This window comes from Apiotrichum porosum (genome assembly GCF_003942205.1).
Source record: "Apiotrichum porosum strain DSM 27194 chromosome Unknown scaffold_6, whole genome shotgun sequence".
NCBI lineage: Eukaryota > Fungi > Basidiomycota > Tremellomycetes > Trichosporonales > Trichosporonaceae > Apiotrichum > Apiotrichum porosum.
Genome location: NW_021167113.1, coordinates 849,470 through 863,611, shown reverse-complemented (window position 1 = coordinate 863,611; position 14,142 = coordinate 849,470). Strand labels below are relative to the sequence as shown.

General features: G+C 59.9%; 3 protein-coding genes across 3 annotated transcripts; 1 reads left to right on the top strand and 2 right to left on the bottom strand.

Moving 5' to 3' along the window:
• Positions 1-1,624: 1,624 nt before the first annotated feature.
• Positions 1,625-3,979, bottom strand: PGM2 (Phosphoglucomutase-2; the record flags this gene model as incomplete). Its single annotated transcript, XM_028623427.1, has 7 exons — positions 1,625-2,145; positions 2,198-2,311; positions 2,445-3,009; positions 3,051-3,461; positions 3,554-3,623; positions 3,678-3,734; positions 3,951-3,979. 7 exons carry the CDS (start codon positions 3,977-3,979, stop codon positions 1,625-1,627), a joined length of 1,767 nt encoding a protein of 588 aa, XP_028476360.1.
• Positions 3,980-4,135: 156 nt separating this feature from the next.
• On the top strand, positions 4,136-6,729 carry EHS24_008101 (uncharacterized protein; the record flags this gene model as incomplete). Its single annotated transcript, XM_028623426.1, has 2 exons — positions 4,136-4,445; positions 4,628-6,729. The coding sequence occupies 2 exons, from the start codon at positions 4,136-4,138 to the stop codon at positions 6,727-6,729; spliced, it is 2,412 nt and encodes an 803-aa protein (XP_028476359.1).
• Positions 6,730-11,162: 4,433 nt separating this feature from the next.
• On the bottom strand, positions 11,163-12,284 carry EHS24_008100 (uncharacterized protein; the record flags this gene model as incomplete). The annotated part of the gene is made up of 1 exon (XM_028623425.1): positions 11,163-12,284. One exon carries the CDS (start codon positions 12,282-12,284, stop codon positions 11,163-11,165), a length of 1,122 nt encoding a protein of 373 aa, XP_028476358.1.
• Positions 12,285-14,142: the final 1,858 nt, after the last annotated feature.

Here is a 14,142-nt window from a genome sequence, read left to right as displayed (position 1 = left end):
ACGGGCTTGGCAAACCCATGCGCAACCATGTGGCGAGGCGCCACTACTGCTGTGAGCTTTTTGTACAGACATAGATGCTCCTGCTCCTGCTCTTTGCTCCTGTGAGGCAAAAGCCACAAATGACGCCGATCAGAGCTGAGAGGCGCAAGAGGCCGAGCAGCCAAGCAGCGGCGCAGTGGGCGCAGCCGACAAGGCAGAAGACGCTTGCGCAACACGAACAGCAGTGGCGTTTGCGCTTGCACGCGTCCATGGGAGCCCGCCCGCCTGCGCTTGATGGATGCCTTTTGCGGGAAGCCTTAGTTTCCAACCTTGACCTAGACTGGACCCCGGCGTGCTGGTGGCTCGCTGAGCGTTCATTCATGCGACGAAGACCAAGTCGTTGGCCCGCTGGCCGCTGGATCGCTGGGAGGACTCGTCATCTCGCCACATCGGAGCCATCGGCCAGTAAACGCCAATCCACTGATCCACTGTCCAAGCCCTCGTCGTACTGTCCTTGGGCGGACGAGTCCATATGAACGCCGCTGCCAATACTCCTTGATCCTCGGCTCTCTTGCACTCTTGGTCCTTGCCTGATTGACATGCCGCCAGCTCCCTGCCCCCCGTGATGTGATCCCGACACCCACCCACCCCACTTATGGTAGATACATCTCGTATCCTGAGCGAGCCGAGGCCCAGCCCAGTAGTCGCCCCATCCCTTCCTTGGCCCCAACCTTTTACCACCCACACCCCCATCGGCACCACCACTTTTCCTTGCGCACGCAAATGGGCAGACAGCTGGCCAACTGTGCAATTGGGCCGCCGTCGTCGTTCGGATGTATGTCCCTGAAATGAAATCCCCCCCTCACCTCCCCCTCCCCTCCCTATCCTTGTCCACCCTCCCTCACATTGCCCTCGTTCCTATTTCGCAGGTGTTCGGTGGGATCTCTGCCTCGCGCTCGTTCTCCACCCGGAACCTGACGGCATGCGTCTTCCCGTGTCGGAAGACGCGTTCTGGGTGGGTGGGTGGGTGGATGGGTGGGTGCCACTTGAGGCAGCTCAGTGAGCTGAGCGTGTCGTGGGCGCGCGGCGCGGATTGTTGGTGAGCTTTGCGGCACGTAGATGGGTCAGGCGGGGATATAGGCATCGAGACGCGCGCCCTTGCGTTGCGTTGCGTTGCGTGTGTGCGTGCTGGCTGGCTGGCTGGCTGGCTTGGAACACAGCCATCAGTGAGTCCCGGCGATGTGGCACTTGAATCGCCTGCCTGTGGCCGTGTACACACAGCCTGCCGAGACTAGCATACGATTCCTTGCACGAGTGTTCTTACCCGCCCCACGCACACTGCTGCAGTAATCGTGTTGCGCTCCGACCACCCTCAACCGGTCCTCCAATACGACCTCAGCGTCCGCACCTCCACGTCCATTGAACGAGCCCCAATCGTAAAGCACACGGGTTGGCGCCAATATATTCATGTGTTTTCCTATCATTTGAAAGAAGTTGTTTAATGTGGGGGGTTTGTTTTGGTTCTCTCTCTGACTCTCTCTCTCTGCGTCAAACTCTCTGGGTACTAATCCTAACCTATTCGCGACACACGCGCTCGCGCACATACTCAGCACACAGCACACAGCACACAACACATCACCCGCGCTTAGGTGATGACGTTGGGCTTGTCGCGCTTGGTGTACTCCTGGAGCTTGGAGAGCTGGAGCGCGACCTCGATGAGGGGCTTGAGGCCGACCTGGGCGTCGTCGGCGTACTCGGCCTCGTTGCGCGAGTACTTTTCGACGTAGAGACGGACGGTGGCGCCCGACGAGCCCGTGCCCGAGAGACGGAAGATGATGCGCGAGCCGTCGGTGAACATGATGCGCAGACCCTGCTTGGTCGAGACCGAGCCGTCAATGGGGTCGGTGTACGCAAAGTCGTCGGCGGCAGCGACGGTGAACGACGCGTCCGACGACGTGGCCTTGTGCGCCGAGCCGGCAAACGACGACGACGCAAAGGTCTCGCGCAGGTGCGCCATCATGGCCTCGGCACCCTCCGAGGCGACCTCCTCGTAGTCGTAACGCGAGAAGAACGAGCGGCCGTACTTCTTGTAGTGGGCGAGGAGGATGGCGTTGATGTCGGTGCCGGGCTTGGTCTGGTTGGCCTTGGCGAGGATCGACATCCAGGCTGGGAGGGGCAGGTGAGAAGGGATTCAAGCACAGCCACCGTGTTTACTCACCAACAACAGCCCACACACCGTCCTTCTCACGGATGTGGTCCGAGCCGGTACCGAACGACTCCTCACCACAGATGGAGAGGCGGCCGGCGTCCATCAGGTTACCGAAGAACTTCCCTGTAGAGCAAGTCAGCGTTTGGCCATCACACACGTGCACACCAAGGACTGTGGCGGACGCCTGACTACCACAGCCCGTGCACAGACACCGTCGGGAGAGAGCGTCCCCTCCCTTCAGCAGCAAAAAACTTACAGCCAGTGGGGACCTCGAAGCACTCGAGGCCGCGGGCCTTGGCGACAATGTCGATGGCGCCCGAGGTAGGCATCGAGCGGGCAAGGCCCTTGACGCCGCCCTTGAAGTAAGGAATGGCCTCCTCGGCCCAGTCGGCAATGATGGCCACCGAGTCCGAGGGGGTGACAAAGGCGCCCTTGCCGTAGATCATGTTACGGTCACCGTCACCGTCCGAGGCGGCGCCAAACTCAATGTTCTCCTTCTCGACGCGCTCGACGAGGGTGTGGGCGTAGGTGAGGTTGGGGTCCGGGTGGAGGCCGCCAAAGTCGGGCAGGGGGGTGCAGTTCTGGATCGACGACTCGGGGAGGCCGAGAGCCTCGACAAAGATGGCACGGCCGTAGGGGCCGGTGACACCGTTGAGGGCGTCAAAGAGGACCGAGGGCTTGGGCGACGTCTCGTGCAGCCACTTCTTGATCATGTCAAAGTCGAAGATCTCCTGGAGGAGCTGGAGGTAGTTGGAGACCGAGTCGACAATCGTGACCTTGAGAGGGCCGTGGGTGAACTCGCCAGTCTTGGAGAGGTCGAGCTGAGGTGGTTAGTACAAAAGGCTACAAGCACACCACGTACGTCCGGGAGCTCGACGGTCTTGTACTCCTTAATGTCCTCGGTGACAGCGTAGATCTTGTTGGTCACATCCTCGGGAGCGGGGCCACCGTTGGAGATGTTGAACTTGATGCCAAAGTCGTTCTCGGGGCCACCGGGGTTGTGCGAGGCCGTGAGGAGGATGGCACCGTCGGCCTTGAGCGAACGGACAAGGGCCGAGACGGCAGGGGTCGAGAGGATGGTGTCCTGGCCAATGACGACGTGCTTGACGCCGTTACCAGCAGCGAGACGGAGGATGGTCTGCGACACCTCGGGCGAGTAGAAGCGACCGTCACCACCGACAACAATGGTAGTGCCCTCGCTGCCGCCGGGCATGGCAGTGAACGTGGCCTGGATGAAGTTCTCGGTGTAGTTCTTCTGCTGGAACACCTTGACCTGGGAACCGTGTGAGTACAGCACACAGACAGCACACACACACACACACACACAGAGCATGTGTGTGCCAGCTCTTTTCATGTCGCACTCACCTTCTTGCGAAGGCCCGAGGTGCCGGGCTTCTGGCCGGAGAAGGGGGTGGTTGGGACAGTGACGACAGACCTGGGGGGGAGCAACGTGAGCAGCTGCTCTGGCTGTGAGGTAAGGGGGACTCACATTTTGAAAGCCGGGAGAGAGAAGGGGCGAGAGAGGAGGGGGTATGAGAGCGCTGTGCTGTGCGTTCTTGATCGTCTTTCAACGGACAATGAAGAAGAGAGAAGAGGAGAATGCCCCGTGGTGGTTGGTGGTGGCTGTTCCGTCCTGCCCCATGGCCATGTGTCCCGCGCCCACCCCAGCAGCCACACACCAGCGGCCAGCAGCAGCCAACGCGTCACTCAATCCGTGCCTGGCGCAGAGACTGAGCGGTGGCCCGCCGGCAGACGGACCGACCACGCCTGCTGCTGGCCTGACGGGAGCATTTCACTTTGTATAACGCCGCCAGTGTGGCACTCTGGGGGCCATGTGTTGTGGTTTTGCATTCTCTTCAGGATTTCTGAGAGTTGCCTGCAGTGACCCTCATCCTCCATCCCACCTCGCCCCTCCCGGCTACCCCGCACCCCCCCTCTCGCACCCAAATGCCCGAGCTCACTACGTTCCCCGCCCAGCAGGCTGACCTCACCGTCCTCCTCCTCGGAGCGGGTGGCCGTGAGCACGCTCTTGCGTTCAAGCTCGCCCAGTCCAGCCGCGTCAAGCGCGTCCTCATCGCGCCCGGCAACGGTGGCACTGCCCTCATCGGCGGCAAATGCCAAAACGTCGCCGTCCCATGGGGCGGTAAGGCTGGCTACGCTGGCGTCGTTCAGTACGCGCAGGAGCAGGGCGTCGACCTCGTCGTTCCCGGTCCCGAGCAGCCTCTTGTCGATGGCGTCGAGGCCGAGTTCCGCAAGGGTGAGTCTCTGGATCTCGGTTGAAATTCCTCCCTCCTTCACAATCTTGCGTTCGTTATTTTGGATCCAAGGCACATTATAGGCCCTTCGGTATTCATGACTCGATCGCAGGACCCAAAAAGTGGAGGTGGAGGGGTGGTCGCTGGTATCAGTTGTGCTGACATTTTTCTTTTTTTCCTTCAGCCGGCATCGCTACCTTTGGCCCCTCGCCCGCCGCGGCCCTCCTCGAGGGCTCCAAGGCCCTCTCGAAGGGCTTCATGGCTCGCCACAACATCCCCACTGCCGCGTTCCGCAACTTTACTGCTGGTCAGTACGACGAGGCCGTCGCCTACATCAAGTCGAACCCCTTCTCGTCCGGCCGCTGCGTGATCAAGGCCTCGGGCCTTGCTGCTGGCAAGGGTGTGCTCATCCCCGAGACCGAGGCTGAGGCCCTCGAGGCCCTCGCCCAGGTCATGGTCGCCAAGGAGTTTGGTGACGCCGGCGACGAGGTCGTCATCGAGGAGTACATGGTCGGCCCCGAGATCTCCGTTCTTGCATTCTCGGACGGCTACACCATTGTCCCCATGCCCGCTGCCCAGGACCACAAGCGCATCGGCGAGGGCGACACTGGCCTCAACACTGGCGGCATGGGTGCCTACGCCCCGGCCCCCGTTGCCACCCCCGACATCATGGAGCGTGTCCTCAAGGAGTCGCTCCAGCCCACCATCAAGGGTATGCGCCAGGACGGCTTCCCCTTTGTCGGCATGCTCTTCACCGGCTTTATGATCACCGCCGACGGCCCCAAGGTCCTCGAGTACAACGTTCGCTTCGGTGACCCCGAGACCCAGGCTCTCATGCTCCTCCTCGACGACGAGACCGACCTTGCCGAGGTCATGCTCGCCTCGTGCCAGGGCCGTCTCGACTCGGTCAAGCTTGGCTACCGCGAGGGCTACGCCGTCTCGGTCGTCTGCGCCTCGGAGGGCTACCCGGGCTCGTACCCCAAGGGTGTCCCCATCACCGTTGGCGCCGTCCCCCAGGGCGTCCAGGTCTTCCACGCCGGTACCGTTGTCAAGGACGGCCAGACCGTCACTGACGGTGGCCGCGTTCTCGCCGTTGCCGCGAGCGCCCCTACCCTCCGTGCCGCCGTCGACCTCGCCTACCAGGGTGTTGACGCCGTCGAGTTCAAGGGCAAGACCATCCGCCGTGACATTGCCTACCGCGCTCTCTCGGCCGAGTCGACCGCTGCCCCCACCCAGGGCCTCACCTACGCTGCCGCTGGTGTCGATGTCGACGCCGGTAACGCCCTTGTCGAGGCTATCAAGCCCGTCGTTAAGGCTACCCGCCGCCCCGGTGCCAACGGCGAGATTGGCGGTTTCGGCGGTGCCTTTGACCTCAAGTCGGCCGGCTTCCGTGACCCCGTCCTCGTGTCGGGCACTGACGGTGTCGGAACCAAGCTCCGCGTCGCTCTCAGCCACGGCAAGCATGACACTGTCGGTATCGACCTTGTCGCCATGAGCGTCAACGACCTCATCGTCCAGGGTGCGGAGCCCCTCTACTTCCTCGACTACTATGCGTGCTCCAAGCTCGACGTCCCCGTCGCTGCCGACGTCATCACCGGTATCGCCCAGGGCTGTCTCGAGTCTGGCTGTGCCCTCATTGGTGGTGAGACCGCCGAGATGCCCGGCATGTACCATGCCGACGACTACGACCTCGCCGGTTTCGCCGTCGGTGCCGTCGAGCGCGACCAGATGCTCCCCCGCAACGACATGACCGCCGGTGACGTCCTCATCGGTCTCCCCTCGACCGGTGTCCACTCGAACGGCTTCTCGCTCGTCCGCAAGGTCATCACCCTTGCCGGTCTCGACCTCGCCTCGCCCGCCCCCTGGAACCCCGAGCTCTCCGTCGGCGACTCCCTCCTTACCCCTACCCGCCTGTACATCAAGCAGCTCCTCCCCGGTATCCGCACCTACCTCTTCAAGGCCATGTCGCACATCACCGGCGGTGGCTTCACCGAGAACATTCCCCGTGTCTTTGTCGGCCAGCCCGAGCTCGGTGTCCGCATCGACATTGGCACCTGGACCCTGCCCCCCCTCTTCCAGTGGCTCGCCAAGACTGGCAACATTGCCCCCTCCGAGATGGCCCGTACCTTCAACTGCGGTGTCGGCATGGTCATCGTCGTCGGCAAGGACCAGGCCGCCGCCGCCCTCGAGTCGCTGCACACCAACGGCGAGCCCGGCGCCTTCGTCATGGGTGAGGTCGTCGCCACCCCCGGTGTCGCGTACACCGACCTCGAGTCGTGGGCCTAAGCCCGCGACTTGGGCGAGCAGCGACAAGGCATACAACAGAAGCGTAGGGAGTGCGCACAGACATCGGGTCACTTTAGAACAGCCCGGTGACAATGTGTGTGCCCTCGAACGCAGTGTGCAGCCGTTGCTTCCACCATGTTGGGTGCCTCAACGCACTACTGCGCGCTCAGGCGTGTTTGTAGATACAGAGAGGAGGGGGGAGGGAGAGAGGAACACGGTGTTTGGGTTCGACCAAGGGAACGGTCGCAGTAGAAGTGACGGGGGGCGCGGGAGTGTGGCACCCTCCGCGCGATGGAGCGTAGGAAACCAGGGGTTAAATTCCTTGAAAACCATAGATCGTTTGGCATGTACCATTTTGCATTTTGGAACCGAGCAGCGCTTGTGCACATGTGAATGCGAGCCGACGAAAGCGAGAACAGCCAGCCAGCCGAGTGAAAATGGTTGTAAAAATAGGACACGACGGAACACAGTTGGAGGCATGACGGAAAAATAGCCACAAATAAATACATACATTCGCCACTTCAATGCCTCGCATGGTCCGAAACGCTTGAAGTATACGTTATCACGAACAACACAGTCCTCAACCGTGAACGTGCTGAGTGCCCATGTCCTGAACACACCATGCGCGAGAGTCTAATACAACTAGGGTTTCACCTCGGTGCAGTACACGTCCTGACCACGGTGGTGGATGTACCGTACAGCCCTCAGGGGAGGAAAATAAGGCTCAACCCCGCTGTCCTCCTCCTCCTCTTCGCCGCGCAACGACTCCCCTCCCGTGGGTGGGGGAGAGGAACGTCCACGGCAAGCTAGGTGCTTTACAGGAATGGGACGCGGATGCAAGTAAAAAAAGGGTTACAAAACTCATAGTCCTCCCTCTCCATGTGTCAGAATATCCGTCTTCCCTTCCGCCAGATTGGCGCAGTGTGGCGGAACACAAAAACAGAGTTGCGCGTCTATACTGGGTCCAGCTGACCTCTTCTTTTGCTAGTTAATGCATTCCACACTGATGTGGCGAAACGGCTCGCACGCCTTTGGATCCTATCCGCAGGTGTTCGTGTTCGCTCATATGTGACACCGATCAACGGTCAGGAGTGTGGCGTCGGAGGCGACGAACAATACGTTTCGGGGGGGGGGGGGGGGGGGGGGGGGGGGGGATTCTGTCTAGGTCACGTCTAGGTGAACGCTGTGGAACTGCTGTAAGCTGTGCGTTCTAAGTTTGAGTTTGCCGCCAAGATAACACGACAGAGTCCTCTTCGCCCTGGCGTTTATCTACTCGTGCTGTCCGCACAGTGCCACAGTCACATTACATGTACAATAGGCAAACCTCCTTGGCGCACTTGGCAGCGAGCGGAGGGTAACGAGGTCATCCCAGTCGCTTTAAGTCATGTCCCTGAGAAACAGGTGGCATCACATGATATACGACACAGGCGACACAACGGTCTACACCGGAGCAGTTATCGCACATGTACAGTAGCTTGTTTCCCCAGCAAGAACGATAACACGGGTGAATTCAACGTCGGTAGGACCCATTTTTACTCTTCCTTCCGGTTGAGTGACGTCGGTTTGCACGTGAGGCGGCACTCGCCGTCGCGTCGTCACTGCGAACCCAAGGTGTCAGCGACGATCATGGGTATATCTCCATGTGTGAAGTTTCTCTCCCACCCCGGAATCCAGGGCCGTGGATGGATTTGGCTCACGGGTGCTGAAGAGTATGTGTGGGCCGTGCGAGCGAGCTGTTGGAGGATATTGGGATATTGAGTTGCCCGCGGTCCAGGTGCGGGGTTGCGCCCTGTTGGGGGAGTGTTCAAACCCGCCACCATTCCGCTCTTTGCCCAGCACGCATGCTGTGTGCTCACTTGAAACGCGTGTAGAGCGCAAACGCTGTCGCGTACCCATGGGGTGGCTCAGCAGGTAAGTGAGGGAGGAGGATATTCCATAGCCGTAGGTCAACGCTCGTCGCTAGACCGCTGTGATTGCGCGTCCCGTGTCCATCGTCAGTGGAGTGACGCCGGAAAACGACATTCTGTCCTGGATGTTTCCGTGCTGAAACCGCGAGACAAGCACAAGCAAGCGCCAAGGCATTCAAGATCAAGTAGGCGACGTTGAAGGACGGTGCGTCACCCCGGAGCCCCAACTGCACGGCGCCGTGGTGGGCGGCGCCGCCCGCCTCATCAATTGTGTGTATTTACGCTGTTTCCTTCAGTTTTCTGGGGGCTCCAAGTGTGCAATATTCTCAGCAGTCCGCACAAATCCCATAGATCGAATGTGAGGACATGCACATGCTGGTGTCCTACCTGTGCGTGACATGTATATGTCCTCTGAATTCAATCCCAGACATCCAGAGCACGCCACAGAACATCTAATCCTGGTGGCGGAGACTAGGAGATTACCGAGAGTGCGGATAGCTTCACGTGCCACTTTGCTAGGTCGAAATTCTCCTATCCATACCCACACCATGCATCCAGTCCTTGATCGATAGTCTAACGATCTGAGGAGGGAAGGAATCAGCAGACTTTTCCGATTTTGTTTCTTTTTTTGGGATGGTGGAGCCATTGGCCACCAGTTTAGTCCAGTTTATGGTTTGGTTCTGCCGGCACGAACGATTGAACCCGGGCCTCATTAGACCCATTTTTCTGCTGCTCGCTCGCTGTCCTCGCCAATCGTAATCTTGGCAAGCAGTCGTGCACGGCTCTATGCGCACAACGCTGGAATAAAAATATGGCGGCGCTCACCACCGTGCCCACGCGTTGTTCCAGCGTTCGTACTCCTGGCCTGGCCGCCGTACTCCCAGGTCCAGTCTTCGCAACCCGAGAAACAGGACAATGGATACTGAACACCCGTTCTGTTCACCCCCACTAAATTGTTGGCACCTTATCTGCCTACCCGTCCACTGCCAACCCCCCAGTTTCCAGAATTCCAAGGCCGCAGGGCACTTCCCCGCAGACAGCGCACGCGAGGTACAGGCCGGCGTGGCACGTTCGTTCTCGTGAGACATCTAGTAGTCCGTGAGAGCTGTACTTTTCGTCCCCTCGGTGTATCAGCGTCATGCGGCGTTCTTTTTTCGGCCAGACGTATCGATCTGCACGGCTGGCCCGGTAACGGACACGGGTGACACGAGGACGTGAGACCACGGAGCACAGGCTTCCGGGGTACGGTCGGCTCGGCGTACAGTCGGCTCGGCGGCCTACAGTTCCGGTTGTCGCGACATGGCGACGGAGGACGGTCGCCACGATGTGGTGTGTGCGTGCCGCTGGGTGCCGCCCAGTACCGATGTATGCCGCCGGACCAATGGACCGGACACACCTCCAATCGCCGCGTCTCTTCCACCTGACCCGGAGAGGTACTGGAAAAACCGTCCGAACATATGTATGTATGTAGTGTGGGTAAATGGGTTGTGGCTCTCCTGGCCTCCCTGGTCCGGTGACTCCAGGCCTGTGCCTGGAAGCCATTGGTACGCCGGAACGCGCGACGCGGGACTGTGTCAAATTCAGCAACGTAAGCCGTGGTAAGAGGAATGACATGGGCCATTTTTGTAGATCGGGGGCCGAGCACCCGCTGTTCGCTTTCGCTCAGCTTGCTGATGAATTAAAATGACACACACTCGTCGTCAACCTGACCGAGATTGGGTCTGAGAAAAAAAAACACAGACAATGAGGGCAAAATGGAAAATGAAAATGGAAGCCCCAGTCGTCAAGCAGCGAGCTTTTGCATGTATGATTGGTTACAGGGTGATGGTACAGTGTTATGTATTGTTTTCTCGTGGACAACAGGCTGGTGAGAGTTACAATGGGCTGCGAAGACGCATAAGGCGACGAGAGCTGGCCCAAACTGCCACTCGAAAGTCAAAACGGCGGGCGGTGTATTCTCCCTCAGGGGTACCCCGCAAGGCCGCAAGGGACGTTTTGTTTGACAGCAACCCAGCCAAGCCAAACGTCAAGGTTGAGGCGTGCGCGGATGGACGGGGGCCCGCCCCCCCACTCCAGCGTCGTCGCTGTCACACTCTCGTGGCTGTCACTCTGTCGTGGCCTGGCCATGTGCTGTATTCTGCGTTTCGGTTTCTGTGGCGACCTTGGCGAATTCCATGAACCCCCGTAACAGTCTCATCCTGCGGCATACAGTCCCGTGGCGTCCGGGACGGGTGTAAGGCAGGGACAGTCTGGGCGATGATCACACAGGGGAAGCAGACGGAACTGACCCAATGTCTGTGGCAGGAATGCGGATGTGTTATGCGTGATGGTGGGTGGGTCGGCGATTGCGATGCGTGTGTGTTTGACGGTGCGGTGCAGACGAGTGTTTGTTGCGCATGGTGGGTAGGTATTGTACGGATGAATGATGGGGGCAGGGAGATAGGTTATCACAGATACGGGCAGCCCGAGAACGGAGACGCCGAACAAGGCCTTCAGCCAATGTAGCACATGGCCGCAGTGCGGCGATCAGACGGCGCGGGTACGGCGCTGCACCGGCATGTCGACCTGGCGGCCTCTGGCCCTTCCAACCTTTGAAGCCCAAGAGTCGAGCTGGTCGGCGCCGCCTGGTGTGCTGTACCCGGACTTGCGCGATCCGTCACTGTGCTGGCGCGAGAGTGATGGGCGCTGCACTGTGGACGAGGTGGTATGCTGCGGGCGAGGGCGGATACCCTTATGCTTGTCACCATCATCACCCAGGCGGCCAAGACGAGTAGAGAGTTCATCGGCCCAAAACTCCCCGTCGGTGTCCCTTGTGGCTCCGCTGAAGGTGGCGGCGGCCACGGCGCCACACCAGTTGGCAACGCGAGAGGTGACGTCGGCCTGGTCCGAGTTACCGCGGCGCTCCAATGCGCGGCGGGTGGGAGCACGCTGCTCGCCCTCGGCGTCGAGAGTCGGGGCACGAGGACGGCGGCGAGCGGCGAAACTAGAGTTGGATGCGGGAGGAGAAGGAGGGGTAACAGTGATAGAAGACTTGGAAGGGCCAGGCGCAAAGTCGAGGCCGAGAGCGCTGAAGCCACGCTGAACAGGGGGTCGAGTTCCTTCTGTAGGAGGAACGACCACAGCGGCAGGAAGATCGCCAAGCTCGCTGCACCCAAGACGAGGAGCTGGGGGGCAAGCGGCCCTGACGTGAAGTGGCGGCGAGCGACCACGCCTCTCCTCCTCGGGCGAACAGCACGGCGCCAGGTTCAAGCCTGTGGGCCGTGGTGCAGGGGGAAGAAGAGGCTCATGCTGTTGGCTCTCCGGGCTCAAGGTGAACGGGTGAGAGAACGGTTGGGTTGGGGGTGCGATGGCCTGGGGGTTGTGCTGAGGTGCGAAGAACCCAAGCCCACCAAGAGGGAGGCCGGCACCGGTGCTGAAAGCAGGAGTCTCCATGGGGATAGTGTAGTGGAACTTGAAAGGGTCTTCGACCTCCTTCATTTCATAGTCCATAGACGTATCCAGGTCATAGACGCCGGGAGCGATGGGTGGTGCTGCCCATGCGTCGTGGACAAGAACAACATCGTCGTCACGTGTGGTCGAGTGGCAGTGAGAGTGGGAGTGAGGTGCCTCACGGCGCTGGTGGTGTTGGGTAAGGAGTTGTGCGTCCATGATGGTGTGGTGGCACAGTGGTGGTGAGATGGATGAGTGGGCGGTGAGATCAGTTGACTGCCGTTTGGTACTTATTGCCGTCCGTCGTCTCTTCCTGGTCGCGCTTTCGCGCCAAGGCTTGTCACTCAGCAGTGTCGAGCCTCACTCCTGAGCCTTGGGCCGTGCACGGTCGACATGCACTGAGGCCCTTGACCTCCTCTGACAGCAGGACGAAGCTTGTCTCCGCACCTCGTCCCCCCTGTTTTCCAGCGTCGTCGACGCAGGTCGTCCAATCCGCGCTGAAGCAAGGCCGAGTTGAGCCCAACAGCCCCCAGTGCATTTCCCAAGCACGGACTGTGCCGACGATGGGGGTGCGCAAGAAAACCGCAGGCACAAATGTCTTTTTTCCCCGTCGCTGCGCTCCCCCACTCCAGACCCACCCCCTGACGGCTGGTTGCCGTAACGTTGCAACCCCTCCTTTGGCCACTCTCGTTGTTCTCTCCGTTGGTTTACCCCCAGGAACGTGAAGCGCCGTTCAGGACAGCTCCGGACCAACAAAGTACGAGCGGATGCAAAAAGAAACAAGACTTGCACACCAAAGCTTCAAACTGCAAACAGCCAAAGTCAAAATATCAGTCTTTGGAGCAATGCCTGTACTCGCTCACAAGCTTTGCGGATGGGTTTCTCTGATGGCCGAGCCAGAGCGCGCCCAGCCAGCAACGCCACGACGCCACCACGAGCAAAACGTGCGCCCTCTAGCGCCATTCCGGACGCCACATTTGTGGCGTCATGATCGCTGAGAGATCTGCAGATCGACAGGGTGTTTGTCTCGCCCAAGTCGTTGCGACCGCGACCGTGGCTCGCTCCGTACGTACGTGCCAGATACAGCCGCTGGTCGCGCATTGTCCAGGCTTTAATGACAGAGGACTACGTCTGGGCCTTAGTGTTGCGCTCCTTAGTGTTGCGCTCAGCGTCACCGGGTGCAGCCCGGGCTGGCGAAGCTCACGGTGGACGCCGCTTCACTCTTCACTCCCAGCTCCCAGAATGACATCACGAGCACTACTCTCTCATACGTGCTGCTGCATGAGTCACTTGCCAGCCTGATCACCGGGCCACACACCGACATTGGCCTGTTTACTCGGCGAGGTACTCGGTTTGGCCTCGGGGGGGAGAAGCGTGCAAGGGCAATTTCTGGGCCATTCCCGGCACAATTCAAATCAATGTCGATCCCATTTTGCAGGGTCAGGGTGAGCACTACAACGTAACAATACAGCGTCGGGTCTGCCGAACGGGCTGCCGGAGAGTGCGCACACAGAGGTGGAACAGCGGTAGTGCTGTTCAGCTGACTGGTGCTGAAGCAGTATGCAAGACACGACTGATAATGGCCCCGGGATCGTTCTGAGCCGAGAAGCTTTGCTCCAATCGCACATCTTGTTGGATCCAGACAACACAGCAGATGTAGATCCACTGAAAGCCTGGAATTCCACCAGCACCGGCTACGGCTCAAGCGCTGCTCCAGTCGACGACGCCCAAACCTTCTAGCGTCAATCCAAACTATGAAACGTTGGGCGGGGAATCGGTCCCGATCGTCCTCCGTCAACGCCGGCATATATCAGCGGCCGGGTGCAATATCTCTGCCCCAACTCTGGATGAACATGTTGGAAGGATTCACTCATCCCAGATTCCGGCCGTTCTACAACGCCGGCGCATTCTCTTGGCATAGCAGACACCCTCAATACTATTTCTTTTGGGGCACGCCGGGTGTCTCGTCTTTCTCGTTATCGAAGAGTCGGGGGATATATGGGAAGGTACCGTCCGAATAGACGTACAATACCAAAGCGGGCCGGCGCAGGGCAAGCACACTTTGTTATCTGGCACC